Genomic DNA, 18,066 nt, shown 5'->3' with positions numbered 1-18,066 from the left:
TAAGATTACAAGAAAACTCTTAACAAAAGGTAATCTGTCTTTGTTGATTGGTTGGTGTGTGTTTCTAATAATAATAATTACAAAGCTCGTCTACTCAAAGGGAGACAACTCAGTACACATTTGTTTCTGTACAAGAACGCCCTCGGAATACAAATGACAGAAAATGGCCGTTAATTGCACGTGGGCAAAGTATTTCCTTTAAATGAAGATTTTAATGAGGCAGCGTACTGCTACAGACAAGTAAAATGTAGAGACTGAGTGAGTAGAACATGGTGAGAATGTAGTTTCTGTTGCACCATGTAGTCATTTAGTAGTGATGAAAGCTAATTTTGAGTTGTTTAATCTCCTCGAAAGACAACACTGTTGTGCATGACTGACTTCGGCGTTATTATCGTTCTTTACGTTAATTATCGTCAATGTTATCCTCCAATGTATTATCGCAACACTAAAATACCTCAAGTCCTCAGTTCTCCACTTTTTCGCCCTTGTCACCTAACTCCGTTTGATACTTTGAGTTGCCTGCTTCACAGCCGTCTTCAGCATTTTCGATGAGATGCCCTCCTGTCACTATTTTCTAAATGTAGTGTTCAAACATTAATTATCGTCAAACTTAAATTAGTGTCAGACCCTTACCTTCGCTGATTGTTTGAACAAAAGTGGAAAAGGAATAAGCAAACGCTGCCTTATGAAAAACACATTGAGAGAGCAACAAGAGTAAGCATACCTTTTCTGATATTTTAAAAGAGTCCTAAATGGAACAAAATAACATAATAAGGAACTTAAATAGATGCACACAATTACCGACATTTTTAATGAACATACTGACCGACTTACTGCGTAGATGTGACTGCAGTTGACGTGGGAGACCAAAGGTCGCTGGTGACTAATGGCAAGTCTCTTAAGCGCATCTGAACTTTGAAAAGTGTGATGTTTCTCCATAATAAGAGCCACATAATAACAGTCAACTGTTGTAACATTATGGAAGTATATTTCTCAGTAGGATCTTTGTTGCTGGCGGCGCCCCTGACAATATCGCATTCATTATCACAGCCACGCTAATGACCTTTATTAAGGCCACCTGACACAGCTTCCTGTTCGGGGTCACAGACCTCTTGGCTCGAGTGTTCGCGGTTACCTTACATCAGATTTGTCAGGACAGGATGCTACTAAATATAGTCGTAGTTAGTGCTGGTACCCAAGCTGCACACCCGTCCTCGTCTCTTTCTACTGACATTCTTTTCAGTCTGCTTTTCTTTTAATAAACAAGTCTGCTAATTGTCGTCTCCACACTACCTAAGATGCCATTTTGTTCGTGGTATTTGTGAACACTTATGTAGGGATTCAATGTGAGTACGCCAGCAAATTCTCCTACACTCATGGTGAAGGTCAAGATAATCCGATGATTGTACTCTCATGGAGGGACTGGGGTATCACAACGCTCCTTATCTTCAGGGCAAAGTTTTGTGGTTTTGTACCTTCCTTGCTACTTTAACTTTACCAAACCTCTTAGGAGTCAGTTACTAACTTCACAGCTATGTCTCACGAGTTTAGAACCTTCTATTTTGCACACACACGGGTTCGAACCCTATTTTCTTAACCACCAGCTATCCGCTCCGTCTACGCTTACTGCTACGTTCTGCGATCGCGTAAACTATATTTTGCTCTTCGTGTTGTTCTTCAACATCTGCCTCACCTCAAGGGTGTAAAGACAGGGAGGGTGATGCCTGAGTAGTTACACAGTGCATGAAATAAAAGTAATGTGGCGAGACGGGGGGAAGGAGAGGCTTGAGATGAGCGTAATACAGGCAGTAATGGTTTATAAGACACGAGATTTGTTTACGAGTATCTCATGTGAGGAGTCTTATCTTTTCATGCTAATAATTACTAACAGTATCACGAGACTCGCCCTCGCTTGGGTACTTCTGCTGATTTTAGTGGGTGAGACATAAAGACAGGGATGCACCTTTACTGGCAGATTGCTGACAAGAAGAGTTTCCTTCCGTTTCCCTTGTAAGAGCCAAAACTTCTTACTGCCTACATCAGTCGTTTGAGTTTTTGTTACATTTCATATACGATATTCATCTGCCACATCATCATCATCTGCTACAAGAGTCAAAGTAAATTCTAAAACATATTCTCTCCCTTGCCCGAAACTACTCCCTCTACAACTAGGTACCAGCACACAAAATTAATAGTACAAACAGTACAAAAGAATATAAGAAAATAGTCTCTACCAACACTGACTTTATACCCAAGTGACTATGACACTGATTTGTTAAAAGACTTACTGAACAACATATCCAAATTAAAAAAAAACGAGTTTTGCTCTTGGTACTTTTGCCTGAAGACACCATATTTTAAGTACTTCGTTTCAAATACTGATTTACTAAATATAATTATAACATACTTTTCAAAGTAAATATTATGTAAATAACATGGAGGGTTTCTTTGTCTGTCAGATGGCCGAGACCAGTAACATCTGTCGTTATGGAGCAGAATTTACGTTCAAATTCTACTTGGGTGATTTTATTTTTGTTTTAAAAGGAGTCACAAAGCTTTCTTGCTGCATAGAAAACTGTGTGGCATTTAATGATGTTGATATAGAGGATGTGGTGAATTTAATGATTTCAGTATTGTTGTTGGCATTGCAGGTTCAGTTTATGTCTCTTGCACGTTGAGAAATTTCATAGGCGGAGCGCTGTTTAACGTTTGAATGACTGTAGGGTCATTCATACAGATTTCACATTAACGTATATCATAGCGATGCAAATAACATTAACAGTAAAATATTTACAGACAGAAGAAATTAAACACAGAGGCTACCGGAGTCGGAAAGTCTTACCCGTAAAAAGACTTTAATTTTTAAGATGTAGAAAACATCCTTACGAAGATCTTCTTCTGTAAATTCTTCAGTTATTTGTTTGTACGTTTACTTTGGAAAGATTTACATGCAAGTAAAAAACTAATGATGGAATAATGTCTAATGATAAGAGATAATGATATGTTCAAGATGAAACTTGCCGAATTCAAAGTAATCCACCCTTTCCATTCTCAAGATACACACCCACAAACATCAGCATGTACAGGTCAAGGCCACTCGCACAGACGTCAGAGTTGTACATAGCGAGTCAACAGGGCTGGGAACCAATTAAATCTATTTCCTTTATTTCTTATGGGAAAAACTGTTTCGGATAACGAACATTTTGGATAGCGAACAACTTTCCAGAACGAATTATGTTCGTTAACCGAGGTTCCACTGTATATGGTTCCTAGCAGTAGAGAGATGAAAGATGTTCCTTGAACGCGATATAGGAATGTACAGTCTTCTGGAACAGAGCACTCCAAGCTTGCCCCATTCCTCCTTTCTTCACACACACGCACATACAGATATAAACAAACACACGCATACTCACCAATACACATAAGAAAGGAAAGCATTGTCCATGTACAATGATTAGAAAAGTTAAATAAACATGTTTATTAAAAGGTGTTTATGCATAGTAAACAACCTCACTCCAAAATATTCGAACTGTAAATACAGTCTCTGCCACTTTTACAGAACCACTTTTAAAGTTTCATTTATGTTTGTTTAGGATTTAGTGAAGATAAACAAGTTTATTAATTAATTCACTTCACATCTAATGTCGGTGAAAGATTTTTTTCTTAATGAAAACCGCCAAGTGGAATGGGCGACATATACAATGAAGGCAGATACATGCCAGCAAGGACAAACACTACACAGTCTTACTGATAACATATCTCCGATGGGACAATCAAGTCAAGGCAAGTCCAGGCAAGTCGTTAGTCTTGTTGTTGTTGTTACACTGTAACACGACCTCTGGGAAATAAGAACAGCAAACTATCCTCGAGGTGTGAACTAAGGTGACAAAACCCTTTTCTTAAGATCTTATGCAGTCTACGGACATGGTTTTGTGTGAGAGATGAAGGTGCATGTTTATGACTATGCATGTCTAGCCATGTTTGAGGTGCTGTGCGTCAGTGTGCGTGTGTGTGCACAATACAGTAATTAATAAAACGCCCACATACACACATGTTACATCCCAGCATGAAGCATATATGCAATTATAGTAAGTTGGATTTATGTTTGTGTGTACATCTTTTTCTCTACGCTGGAAGCAATTTATTTTGGATGTGCATTTGTGTATTGTTTCTGCATGTTTGTGCGTGTGATGGAGTGTGTGTATGCCTGGATATATGGGTGTACTGTATGCATGTGTGTGAGAGAGTGAGAGAGATATCATGTGTGCATGCTCGTGCGTTCATATGCAGTGTGGGTTTCATTTTCATCATGATTCCATTAGTACAATCAATTTTGCGACAACTGTAAAAAGAAAAAGAAAAATTAATAAAAGTATCATTAGCTGGTTGAAAACGTTTGACTCTTCAGACTGCATTTCTAATTGTTAGATGCATGCTCATATTGCCATGTCTCCGGACAAACAAGCGTGTTGTTTACCATAATCGATATCAGGCCAGTAAACATCCCTGGTGTCAAAAACCACAAGACTATAACTCACCCTGCACTTCCACCCGTACTGCCTCCTGCCCCTCCCACTGGTACCAGCAAATCCTCACATCGAGCTTTCAATAAAGCAGGCAGCGATTGTTTTCTGGCGAGGAGACAGCAAGTCCGCATCGGGGAGGGGGTGGGTGTAGTGGGGTGGGAGTAGGGTGGGTGTGGGGGGGCTCAGCCGCTGACTGCAGACTTAACACGCTTGGGCGCATGACAGGAAGCGGGAGGAGTGTGTAGGGGGAGTGAATGGAGATGAGACGCAGTTTCCACTGGAAGAGTACAACACTCTCTTGTTCCTCGCAGAAATAAAAGGTCGCTGCCAGACACTGGCATCGGACTTCTCGCAGGTGCAGCCTGTAATGGACTTCCACGTGTGGGTCCTGCGCGCAAGGATTAATTTGCACTCGCATGCACCCGTCCAGCATACGTCCACACGTTCACTCCAAAACATACAGATTTCAACATGAATAACGAATATAATGAAAGAAAAGATGTACATACATATATATATAACTACATAAAAGATTGGCTACAAGTATATCTTAAAACTTATCTCTCTGGTGTTTCTTCTTGATAGTTTCTCACGATAATAACTCCACTGCTCACTATTCACAAGTTACAGTTCAGTCCTATGTAGACTTCAACGAGAGTTCACAAATTCCTGCTTATCCAAATTCACACATCACAGTTCAGTCCCCACGTGGACTTTAACGTCTTCTATGATCTCTAAGACGGACTCTCAGCGGCCGCTCACCAGCTCGCTACTTGGAGAAGTGACGTTCTCTGCCCTCGCCAGACTTGGTTCCTTCTTCCGGTGGGCGTAACTTCCTTCCGTTGGCCTTGGAGGTGTAGCAAGGGTCTGGACGCAGGTGTAAGGGGCGTTGCTCGCCTCAGGCGGTCCCGACCTTCAGCTGGACAAAGAGAGGTCGGGCTGTTACCGGTTGTCTCCCTCTGGCCATGGTTGACTCGCGGCCGCTTACGTCAGGTGTTGTCGTTTACTTTCGACTGGCACTGGTCATGAATGGCGGCCAGACATTTGGCGCGCCAGTAGGGCCGGTATGCCGCCAGCTTGACCAGTTCACTGCTTTTAATCATTGTAACAACATTACCCCACCCGACTAACACACTAAATCCCCTAACTACACAAAATGCTACAAAAGTAGAAACATATTTTCTACACAGCTCCTGTCACTGTGGCCACTGCTAGCTTCAAGCTCGGGGATTCAGAGGTGAAACGACTGGCGAACATCTGGAACTCAAGGAGCTTTGGGGAACCTTAAGTCACGCACGGTTAGTTTTGAAAGTTAATAACACCTTGGAATTAAATTTTTTTTTTTAAATAGTGATGTCTTCCACATTGAATTAAACAGAGAACGAACAGTTTCACATACTCTATGTGTTTATAGTTTCACAGTTGTATTTCTGACAGTTAGGTCTCTGTACTTCGTAGACGTCGAATAATTTTTTTGTTTAAAAGTTTATAGGCATCCACAGAATTAAATTTGTGTGTGTGTGTGAAAGAATTACCTATACAATGAACATCACACAAGAAATAAATTCATGTTTTATTGAAAATAAGTTTCATTATACTTCTCGTATCAATCGAGATTACGTTTGACATTTTCCTTTAATTATTTTAGTTTTGGAAATGCTTCTATGGTTTGTCGGAATAACATGGCCACATCATATTGAAATCCAAAGTTTCTATAAAGGAATTTGCTGAAGTTGGAAACAAAAAAAATGTACAAACAGTTTGGAGGACGGTCGTGAAAATAATATGTCAGTAAAAAGGTGGCGGGGTTGAGGGAATGGATCGTTATAAACAACCAAACAAAGCCACTCTAAGCAACAAAACATTCTGTAATTTCACACCGCATAGCAGAAAGTAGTTTTGGAAATGTTTTCATCAAATGCTTGTTTTGAAGCACCGCGTGACTGGTTTTAAAGTAAGAGCAGGAAAAACAAATGAAATATTTTGAAACGCCTAACCCTGGAAGGCGCGTGAGTCGGTACCTGCTAATTCCCCGTTAATGTTTTACCCCCACTTTGAGGTCTGCTAGTTAATCTGTTCTACTGATATGATTATTTATAACTAACGGTGTCTCTTTGTTGTCTTTTATACTTTATGGTCATAACTGTCCCTTCCATCATATATTCGTCATTGGCCTAGTATTTGTGTCACGTGCTGAGCGCGCTGGACACACGTAACGCACACGAGCTCATACAAACGACAAAACACAAAGATTGGCCAGTAGGCTTCTAGAATTATATGTTTCACCCTTCACACCAAAACACTTTTTCCTTGATTTAAAAAAAATTCAATTTATGGCAAGAACATTAGAAAAATTATTAGAAAAAGACAGAATCCGATCGTAATAAGTCGTCATGAAAAGACAATTCTAAATACATAGGTAATCTCCCTTTGATGACTGGTGTGTTGATGTTTATAATACCACAGCAAAGCGAGATTAACTCTTAACTGTTGTTTTTTTAAATTATCTCTTGTATTATTAAAAAGGCACACTTGTATTAAAAATGAAAAAAAAAATGGTTGCATATATATTGCATGTGGAGGAGTTTTTGGACAATCGAGGCTTTAATTAACGGTGTATTTAAGAAGCGCGGCAATGCTTGCAGAAATATAGAGACAGTGTAAATAGTTTTTTTGTACTGTTATGCAGTCAGCAAGGATAGAACAAATTATTTTAGTTTCATCTTTAGTTTTAGTTTAGCCTGTTACAAAGACAAGAATGTTCTACATCACTGTAATAAGCTGGGATGATCGTTGTTTTGATGGATGCGAAGTGTTGTCGATATTCTAATCTTCGTAATATCTCATTATTTAATGCTTAAGTCATGACTTCTATACTTATCTGTCACCTATCTCCGTTTCACACATTAAAATGACTGTTTTCAATGCCGATTTCAAATAAGATGTACATTAATCTCCGTGTGTCACCTGCTATTGCTCATACATGAGGAAACGTTGTATGACGTAGGCAGACTGAGGTGCGGACACATTAAGCAGCGCGCGGTGATCACGTGGTTAATTTGATGCACTGACTGCACGAGGTGATGCTGCGAGTGTTGTTTGCTGATTTCAGTGGAGAGCAATAAAGGCGTTTCTGTGCACGAGCTCAGCGAGCATCAGTGCAGTAGCTGCTGTTGGAGCAGGTCTGTTATGTAACAGTGTGAGCAGTCTGTAGCCTCTAGTTACTGTCAGACACACAACACCATCCCACATCAGTGCTCGTGAGTATGTTGTTTTCATTAGGTGATAGGTTAAACGCTGCTTGATAAAATCTCTTTGACCTTTCCTGAATAGGATGTAAGACAGCATGTCACTGCATGTACCTTTTTTTGATGTAGAAGTGTTTCTAATGTCTGCACATCATCATCCAAGCATCCGGTCGTCCAATCATGTACACATCCATTCGTGTATCTATCCACTAGTAATTACTTCAATCTCTTGCTATAGCATTCGCCTTATTTCTTCGTATCACTCCCTCTCTTTTGTGTAGTTGTCAGACTTGTTATTCAGTTTTCGTAGTCCTTAGAGAATTGAGGTTTACTACCAAGTAAGAAAAGTGGTATAAAATTTGTTCTTTTTTTCTGATGATGATGAGAGGAGGATACGTTCGTGCACCCAGCAAACACATTTTGACCGCCTGTTGCCTCCCAAGTGACTATAAACATGGAGGTTTCTTTGTCTGTCAGATGGCCGAGACCAGTATCATCTGTCGTTATGGAGCAGAATTTACGTTCAAATTCTACTTGGTGATTTTATTTTGTTTTAAAAGGAGTCACAAAGCATATTCCTTCCTCTTTAGGACATCAAGTTTTAGTCGTTTTTTGTCTGTTTAGAAAAAAGGTTCATTAAATTCTCGATTTCTTAATTTTTCCTTTTTAAAGTACTTGGGAAAGGTTTTTGTCCTGACACATGAGTGTCATCACATATAGGTGATGTCAGAACTCTTAGTCCTGTGTTGTGGTAACAGTCGCTTTACAGAGATTGCTGTGGACAGCTGTGTATAGAAACCTCATAGCTGTGGACAGCTGATCCCTGTTTCCATTCATTTCTCCTCCCTCTATTATTGCAACGACTTTGTGTATGTGCAGACACGTGCTGGTCATTGTGATAGCGTGTCAGTGTATGTGTTAAGGACAGAAAGACACACACATGTACATGAGGTGACCAAGTAGATAGAGAGTAAGGCATTCTATATACATTCACACTGGGACATACATCAGCTTTTTCTAGATGTGTTCTCTCAGTCTGAAATAATTGTTAACTTATTAATATTTGACTAAGCAATCAATATCTTTGTGTAAGCCTGACAGTGCCACCCTGCGAGTGCCACCCTGCTACTGTTAGCTTCGTTTGGTGACAGCAAAGACACTAACATGTGTTTACTTTTCATGTTTAAATTTTCTCGTTTCTTTAATAGGTATCGCACTCTTAAAAAACTGTATTTTCTGTGTCTGTGTGTGTTAAAAAGACTTAGTTTTAATAAATTAATCTTTGTTATTAATTAAAGTACCTACAATAATTATATAATACCATTTCTGTTTGGCACTGTGTGTGATAAAATAAATGATTGAGATTTCCATGGCCACAATTATGGTTCAGCAAAGCATGCAACTCCCATCCCCTTCATATCCGCCACTTACACACCATTGAGTCTTGTAAGAAATTCCTCACCAACAGACTGACAAACGCATATGGAAAGGAGACCAACACTGAGAGGAACAACACCATGATCAATAACAACAAGAAATTCATTTCATCTGTACCACAACACTCGATGTCATATAGATAATGTTTAGACAAACAAACGTTGTCTAGATATGAAGTAAAAATAAGTGTAATAGATGGTGAATGGACGAAGCACTTTTTTTTTCCTTTGACCACAACGACTTGCCGTGAGCCAGAAATGAAGACATTGTGAAGAACTTTGTTTTCGCATAAAAGTAGTTACATAATGTAACAATTTAAGGGTTTCAAGTGTCTAAGACTCACATCTTTTTCTAAAGGTGACTTTACAATCTAGCCTCAACTCAAACAAGACAAAGGATGAAATCAAGCGATGTTTACATCTTACTCACTACAGTTCAATCTTTTTCACACTGCTATGTGTCCAGTCTTGAACAGACAAGAAAGAGGGCAAGTCACCCATACCAAGGAAATGTTAGAAGGGAAGTTACTGGTAATAATGATGAGTCTGAGATGACCAAGGCTCAACCTGTCACAAACACCACAGCATTCGATGCAGAGAGAATCAACTCTTCAGAAGTTTCACGATGAACTGAAGCACAAAATCCACGACCTGAGTGATGAAATAAGAATGTTACAACAGAATTTACGGAACTTCACAGAAAATACAGAATGTGGTGAATGCAGATTGCAGAGAGAGTTCGGACCTGGACAAGAGTTATCTAAGTGTGATTGATCGGGGAAGAGCCCCGGATGTTAACATGGTAGCTATCGTTAGCTGTGTGTCGCCGAGAGAGTATTGTGTTGAGGCGAGTTATTATTTATGCATAATTGTCTTGTAATCTGTCAGGTCCTGATTCATTCGACAACTTAATAACATGATTTGGACAGCCTGATGCAATCGATTTGTGTTTTTTGAAAGAACGCGTATTTGTCTGGTGCGAGTGTGTTGTAGACCCACCCGAGCCATGACAGTTTGGTGTTCAGCAATAAAGATATAAGATTGTATTAATAAACGCTGTGCGCTTTCTGAACACACTAAAACAAATAAAAAGAAGAACAAAAATAATAACAAAATGCAATTTCTGAAATACGATAATTTTCTCTTCCCTACGATGATGAAAACCTTATTGATGAGTGTGATAAAGTACATCGATTATTAATGCTGCCGAAATACACAAAAGTTCACAATACACATCACGAGCGTAGAAAAGACTGACTCACACGCCAGCTGAAGATCGATTGGTTGTTTGTGTTGGTCAGCAGCGCCACATGGCGGGCAGGTTTGTGTGGGTCTAGAGGAGGGGTTCAGTCACGACCACGTGTCTGTCTCAAAAGTACAGTTGTAGCAGTTACAACATGAACTTGCATTGGTGGACTGCTGGCAGACGGGTTTTATTTTTGCCAGTTAACTACTAAAACGAGGCAGGTTTGTACAAAGTTTCCGGTTTAGTCACATTCTCGGCTCGCCGAGACTAACAGCATAGAACTTTGAAAGAGGCATAGCGTTGGTCTCGGCAAACAGACAGCAGTCCATGGTTACACCGCCAGCCTGTAACATTGAAAGCGACGCAAACGACATCACAGCCAAACGATGGACGGGGGGACAGCAGCTGCACAGACACCACCTCCAGCCCTACTGGACTTCCAGGCTGTGGGATGAACTTTATTAACGAAAGCGCCGTCTTCAACCAGAACGAGGCCGGTTAGCCTAGTGTAATGGCTACCAAAATATATAAGGACTGTTGAATGTATCAAAATGTCCGTAATACCGGATCTGGAATTCATCCTACGTTTCCACAACCACGGTTCACAAAGAGAGAAGACTTACAATAAATAACCTAATATTTTGATTTGTTTTAGCAAGGTTAGTATATCAGCCTTTTATTATCGACATATAAAATCTTATTGTAAGATATGATCTTTTTCTTCGTGTGCGTTGTATGCTATAGATTATTTCTAATGATAAACTGGTTTGTCTTTGCTTTCACTCAGTTTTCTTCAAACATATTTTCTTACTTTTCAATATCAGTTCAGCTGTATGAGTGGATGCAAGAACAATACGCCGGTATCTTTTCGTGCTTTATAATACTGCTACAGATGATTGTTTAATTACTTTGTAATGAATTTCTTAAGCATGAAAACGATTGCTAAAGCTCTTTTCCTACTACATGTGTCGTTAACATTCGAATTAGAAACTAACACTGTATTTAATCCAGTAAACTGTTGTTAAGGAAAAAACAACAAACATTTTACTTTTCTTATTTCCTGTTTTGCAGCATTATTCCGTCTCACGACTAAAATCCTTTGATTGCTTGTGTCAGCAATAGTCGTTTGACAATCTTTTTACATGTCAGAAATGTCTACAGGTGCTTAAACCAAAATGAAGAAATTAACGCTCTTGAGGTTTCAATTTACAATAATTTTGCATTATATCTTGATTTACGAGAACAGTAGTTGATTCGATGTCAAAATCAACAAGCTATCAAATCTGTGTAGCCTCTCGCTAACAAAGGACCCTAAAGTTCAAACAGTTTTAATTCTGTTCTCAAATAAAATAAGCTAATGTTAAATGTTAATCTGATTATTTACATTCATTATTCTCTTTCAAAAAGTCAAGTAGTTTAATATTTGGCATAACCGCAATAACCAATATGCTAGATGCAAATGTTGGCATATAAATAAAAGAGGAATATTACAGTTTTCTAATTGCTGGTCGCTCACAGCAAGCAGTAAAATGTCACAGACGTGGGGTGCGTGTGGCAGTGGGTGGCTCACACCCCAACTAAACGTCGATTAGTTGTGAGTTGTGGTCAGCAGCACTGACTGACTTGTACAGGACCTGCTGATTGTCGCCAACAATTGGCAAGAGTAACGGACAGAAACCCAACGACAAAAACCGGTCAAGGGACGACAGAGGAAAAACACATTTTGGGGAAAAAGGGGATTTTCGTAGTTCTTATAATTTTGCAAATAATTTTACTGTCTGAAAACCGACCGTCATGAATTTTACTGTCATGTAAATTGCAACAAGAAGGCAAATATTGAGAGAAAACATAAATAAATGTGTAGGACAATTTGGAGTTCTGCGTGTGTCACCTGACTACTTCTTCCGCTTTTGATCACAGTACCACAAGTCCAAGAAGGTTGTCGCTGAAGGATGTAAAGGAAATGTTCTTTGATGAAGGCAGATTGAGATGCGGGAGAATGGAGCATGGCTCCCTGTGTGCAGAGGCTTAATTTGATGTCCTAACTGTACGAGGTGATTGTGTGTGGAGACCAATGAACGTTGTACGGCAACGAGCTCAACAACCAGCAGTTCAGTAACCACACCAGGGTGATGCTGTGGGCGTGTTTTCAGAGTAAAAGATAACAATACAGGCGTCTCCGTGCACGAGCTCAGGGAGCAGGTCTGTAACAGTGTGAGCAGTCTGTAGCCACTAGTTACTGTCAGACCGACAACACCATCCCACATCAGTGCTGGTGAGTATGTTGTCTTAATTAGGTGATAGGTTAAACATTGCTCGCTAAAACCTCTTGGTTACTTTGACCTTTTCCTAAGTGGGATGTAAGACAGTATGTCATGAGATGTACTTTAGTAGGGAAGAACTGTGTCTAATGTCTGCATGCCATCATCCAACCATCCGTTCATCCAGTCATGTATACGTCCATTTAGTTATCTGTCTGTTCATTCATAATGATTTCAGTATCTTGCTATAGTTCTCTCCTTATTTCTCCGTTTTCACTCCCTCTTGTTTGTGTAGTTTCCAAACTTGTTATTCCGCTTTTTGTAGTGCTCAGAGCATTTAGGTTTGCTATGAAGCAGGTTTGCGTATCTTTCATTTCATCTTCTTTATCTTCTTCTTCAACTCAAGAAACACGGGACAAGGGCGTCACACGTGAAACTTTGCAAAAACAAACAATTACTTTTTTTCAAGGTGCATCCTAGAACATTTTCATTCCTACTGAGTTCGAAATATTGTAAAAGATGATTCAGTATTGAATTTTGACCTAGATTATCGTTTTAAAAAATAGAGAAAAAGAGCAATTGATGATGAAGTAAAATCAACTTTATACAAGACATATACGCAATTACATGTTCTTAAGGTGATAAAAAGACAGCAGAAAATGTTAATTAAAAAACAACAACAAACAAACAAACCAACAAAAACAATGAAGTCTGTAACAGACGTACTACAAACGGACTTGAACACTAGACATTACAAATATTGCAAACTTATTTGTATCACGGAGAATAATGTATGACATTTCTGCTTTGACTAGTTTTCAGTATTCTGTGTGACTACAGCAACAGTGACTATGAACAACACAAACGATACTGAATCGGATCAATTAGAACACTACTGGACAATTTTGTATGAATTTTACAAAGTGTACATCTGGGTGCTGGTAGGTGTGGGTGTGCCTGGCAATGTCGCCTGCATCTTAGTAACCACATCCATGACCCTCACTACAGCCACCTTATACATGTCCTTGCTGGCCGTAGCTGACCTGTTGGCTCTGGTACTTAAGCTTATATCTCACCAGATATACATTTACAATGTGACATTAAATACCTTTCTTTGTAAAATGGGAGTGTTTGTAGATTTAGTCAGCAACTACGCCAACTGGACTCTGGTGCTGGTCTGTTTGGAACGGTTTTTATCCATTCGCTTTCCTCTCAAGAAGAAAATCTACTTCACCAAGAAGAGAGCTATTCTCATCGCCGTGTTACTGGGGATGATACTGTGTTTGTGTTATATTTATGCGTTCATTCAAATAGACCACATAGAGGAGACATACTGTGATTATCAGGATTCTTCTGATTTCGCCAGTACCTACTGGCACTGGATTACAGCCTTCATCTACTATTTTCTTCCCTTTATCCTCCTCCTCATCTTTCCTTGCCTTATCATAGTCAGTCTCAGGCGGCAACGAAAGGCGCGCGAGGCCATGGTAAGGACAACCCCGGACACTTCAGGGGAGACAACGCAGACAAGAGTTGAGGTCGCCATCTCTGTCATGGTGGTGTGCGATGCAATCGTCGTCTTCGTCACCTACGCTCCGATCTGCATCTTACGTCTTATTGAACCATTCGACATATTGAACTATGATAACCCTCACACAATGTTTAAGGTAAGACTGTTCACGCGTATAGCAATTACTTTATCACAAGCGAACTACGCTGTAGACTTTGTGATATACTTTGCTGCCTCCAAGAAGTTCCGTTCTCGTTTTATAAAGCTGATCAGAAAATGCTTGACCTGCAGGTGTAGAAGAGATCAAGAGTAGCTCTGTAGACTATTTGGACATTATCAGTATCTTTTGTATATGAGGGAAAGTGGCTGTTTCTGTCAGATTTATAAAATGTGCATTACTGTCATGTAAATATAGTATTTCTTATGTAAAATATTTGTGGCATATTCCTCTTCAAGTCTTCAATGTTCAGTCGTTATATTTATTAGCAGCATTTTGCTGAAGTAATTTTTCACTGGACATGCTAAACGTGGTTGACTGGGATTGGGTGCTTTTATAGTCTACTCATCCATGCATCACTTAAGAAAAATATGCTTTCTCTAAGTCAAAGATTGTTTAATATTGTGACCACCTCTGAAATTATATTTTTCAAAATGTGATGGCAATGACAGCTAGCTAACTGTGGTTTAGTTTGTTTCGAGGAAGTTTTACACGTATCTATTCGTTTCTTTAAAGCGATTCTGTTAAAAAATAATATTATATAATGCTTTTTGATTTCTTTTATTACTTCAGATTGGCAGTGTATGCATTCTTGCATAGACACCAATTAAGATAAAAGGCATGAATATTTTTCATGTTTCCTTCACATAGCATCCAAGGATTGTTTATTCAGTACACATCTCCCAAACCTGTAAAACGTAAAACAAATTTATTTTATTAAGATCACAAATTAAGATGTCGACATGGTTTCTGTTCAAAGGATGAATGGAATCAGTATTTAAAAAGCAAGAGTGAAACATTGACAAACATTAACTTTGTTTGATTAAAAAAAACTATGGCAAATTTTGGATATCTTGACATTTTATGTTATAAGAAGTGAGAAAGAGTTAATGTTCTGACACATGAATAATTATATGTGATGTTAGAACTCACGATCATGTGTCTTGGTGACAATCGCTGTACATCTGTGTATTGGACCCTCTAGCAGGCAATTTTATTACTGTTTGTAAACATTCGGAAATGCTTGCGAGACAGTGTCTGTACCTTTTGGATTCTTTTTATAGCTTAGGAAACGAATATCATTCTTGCTTAAAGAAAGTATTATATTATTCAATAATATTCTCTAAATCATATTTAACTCAATAATCAGTTTGTGTTCTTTAATTAAAGACAATTGATAAGTATTTTTATGATTTAAATATTTTGAACAGTGTAAAAATATTCGATTTTTAATTCTTAAACGCGAGACATGTTTCTGAGAGTTTCTATACATGTGTTTGTGAGATGTCTCATTTTTTGACACCTGTTTTATGTACATTTCATTAACAAGAATTCTTTTCAACGAATTGATTTTGGTGATTGATTATAGTATAAAAGTATAAAACCATTTTCTGTCTCGCATTGTGTGGCAAAATGCATGGTCTAGCTTTCCAAGGTCACTGACTATTATGGTGAATCAAAGCAGTGCAACTTCCATCTCTTTATATCCGCCACTTACACACCGTTGAAGTCTTGTAACAAATGTCTATAATAAGCACATCTTGTCTTTAGCACTGGGCTTTAAAACACGGTCCACTACATGTGACTATAACCAGATTTTTACGCCTCCGTTTTAAGTTTTTGTCAATTAGTCCGTCCTCTCGATATCTCTCTATCTTAATTATTTTTAGCTAACATTGTATGTTGTAAACTTCGATCTACAGTTGTCCGTTCTAACATGTACTACACGTTGATTATTTATGAGTATGGAACACGTGACACACCTGCATACCTACCGTCCACACGTGTTCTTTTAAACAACAAAACACAAACATCTGCCAGTGGGTTTCCAAACTTTTATATTTCAGCCCAACCCCACTAACTCCCTCCGCAAAAAATACTGAAAAATTACTTTCGGTCGTTTTTTTTTAATTTATTAGAAAAACATAAACAAAATACAATCGTAATAAGTCGTGATTAAAAGAAAACTCTCAACAAAAGGTAATCTGCCTTTGTTGATTGGTTGGTGTGTGTTTCTAATAATAATAATTACAAAGCCCGTGTACTCAAAGGGAGGCAACTCAGTACACATTTGCTTCTGTACAAAAACGCCCCGGATACCAAATACAGAAAATGGCCGTTTAATGCACGTGGGCCAAACTATCCGGTAATATGAAAGATTTTATGAGGCAGCGTACTGCTGCAGACAGTAAAATGTAGAGACTGAGTGAGTAGAACCATGGTTGAGAAGTGTAGTTTTGGTTGCACCATGTAGTCATTTAGTAAGGACGAAAGCTAATTTAAGTTGTTTAATCTCCTGAAGACAACACTGTTGTGCATGACGTCTAAGCATCGTCAATGTTATCCTCCTATGTACAAGTGGAAACCGGGTCGGTTAACGAACTGAATCCGTTCTGGAAAGTGTTCGTTACCGAAATGTTGGTTATCCGAAACAATTTTTTTCCATAAGAAATAAAGGAAATAGATTTAATTGTTCCCAGACTCCTGTTTGACTCGCTAAATTTGAAAGTGGGACAGGCTATATAGTATTTGTTTTAAATAGAACAGTTATAAACAATATATAGTGGAGTTAAATAGAACATAAAAACGATTAACGAAAGCATTTTAAAACGATCAGAAAACTTGCCGTTTTGACGGCGTGGTTGGAAGCAGGTGTGGGGAGGAAGGGTGAATTACTGCTTTGGATTCCCTCTCCATGAGCACGTGACCTTATCTGTTAAAATCGGGTGTGACTCCCCTTTGCTTTAAACTTTGAGGTTAAAAGAAAAAACTTGTCCCATGTCTGTGCTTCTGCCTTTTTTGTAAAACTTGGTAATACGACATCACATATCCGACAGACGCATGCCACCTTCATACTTTGAAACATTTCCTTTTACAGTTCATTTGTGGGCTGCTTCTTGTCATTACCCCCCCCCTCACTACTAGTTAATTGCCTCACCAGAATCTTCTTTAATAGGAGCCTGCGATTGAGGTTATCTTATTAAAATAAAGCAACAAAAATCACTAAAATAAGAAGGATGCGCACAGATACAGGATGTACGACCGATCGCAACTGTGTCTCGAGCGCGATGATGACATGCGGTCGTCACGTGTGTTACAACCGTGGCTGTCGTTATCCGAAATTTGTTCGCTATACGAGACTACAACTTTTAAGAAAATTTTTGTTCGTTAACCGACAAATTCGCTATCCGATGCGTTCGCTAACCGAGGTTCCACTGTATTATCGCAACACTAAAATACCTCAAGTCCTGACTTCTTACTTCTTCTCGCCTTTTCACCTAATCCGTTGAAGATACTTGAGTTGGCCCTGCTCACAGCCGTCTTCCAGCATTTCGATGAGATGAAACCTCCTGCTCACTATTCTAAATGTACTGTTTTAAAACATTAATTATCTCAAAGTTAAATTAGTGTCAGACCCTTACCTTCGCTGATTGTTTGAACAAAAGTGGAAAAAGGAATAAGTAAACCGCTACCTTATGACAACAACAAAACATTGAGAGGAGCAACAAGAGTAAGCATTACTTTCTGATATGTTAAAAAAAGAGTCCTAAATGGAACAAAATAACATAAAAGGAACTTAAAAGTCACAGCCAGTATTACCGGAACATTTTTACATGAACAT

At 38.8% G+C, this 18,066-nt stretch overlaps 1 protein-coding gene across 3 annotated transcripts; it reads left to right on the top strand.

Annotated features, from left to right (window-relative positions):
* Window positions 1–7,560: 7,560 nt before the first annotated feature.
* On the top strand, window positions 7,561–15,737 carry LOC112564386 (cysteinyl leukotriene receptor 1-like). Of its 3 annotated transcripts, none has more exons than XM_025239157.1 (3): window positions 7,561–7,786; window positions 12,436–12,731; window positions 13,533–15,737. In XM_025239157.1, exon 3 carries the CDS (start codon window positions 13,569–13,571, stop codon window positions 14,538–14,540), a length of 972 nt encoding a protein of 323 aa, XP_025094942.1. In that variant the 5' UTR covers window positions 7,561–7,786; window positions 12,436–12,731; window positions 13,533–13,568; the 3' UTR covers window positions 14,541–15,737. The 3 variants fall into 3 exon arrangements, with proteins under 3 accessions (XP_025094942.1, XP_025094944.1, XP_025094943.1); XM_025239158.1 differs by lacking the exon at window positions 7,561–7,786 and adding an exon at window positions 10,899–11,115 and having other exon boundaries at window positions 12,377–12,731; XM_025239159.1 differs by lacking the exon at window positions 12,436–12,731.
* The last annotated feature ends 2,329 nt before the right edge of the window (window positions 15,738–18,066 follow it).

Source organism: Pomacea canaliculata, linkage group LG5, assembly GCF_003073045.1.
Source record: "Pomacea canaliculata isolate SZHN2017 linkage group LG5, ASM307304v1, whole genome shotgun sequence".
Lineage (NCBI taxonomy): Eukaryota > Metazoa > Mollusca > Gastropoda > Architaenioglossa > Ampullariidae > Pomacea > Pomacea canaliculata.
The sequence above is the reverse complement of the archived record's forward strand: the minus strand, read 5'-3'. Positions and strand labels throughout refer to the sequence as shown.

Excerpts from the sequence above, each read along its gene's own strand:
- LOC112564386 (XM_025239159.1), top strand. The coding sequence starts at position 13,569 with ATGAACAACACAAACGATACTGAATCGGATCAATTAGAACACTACTGG.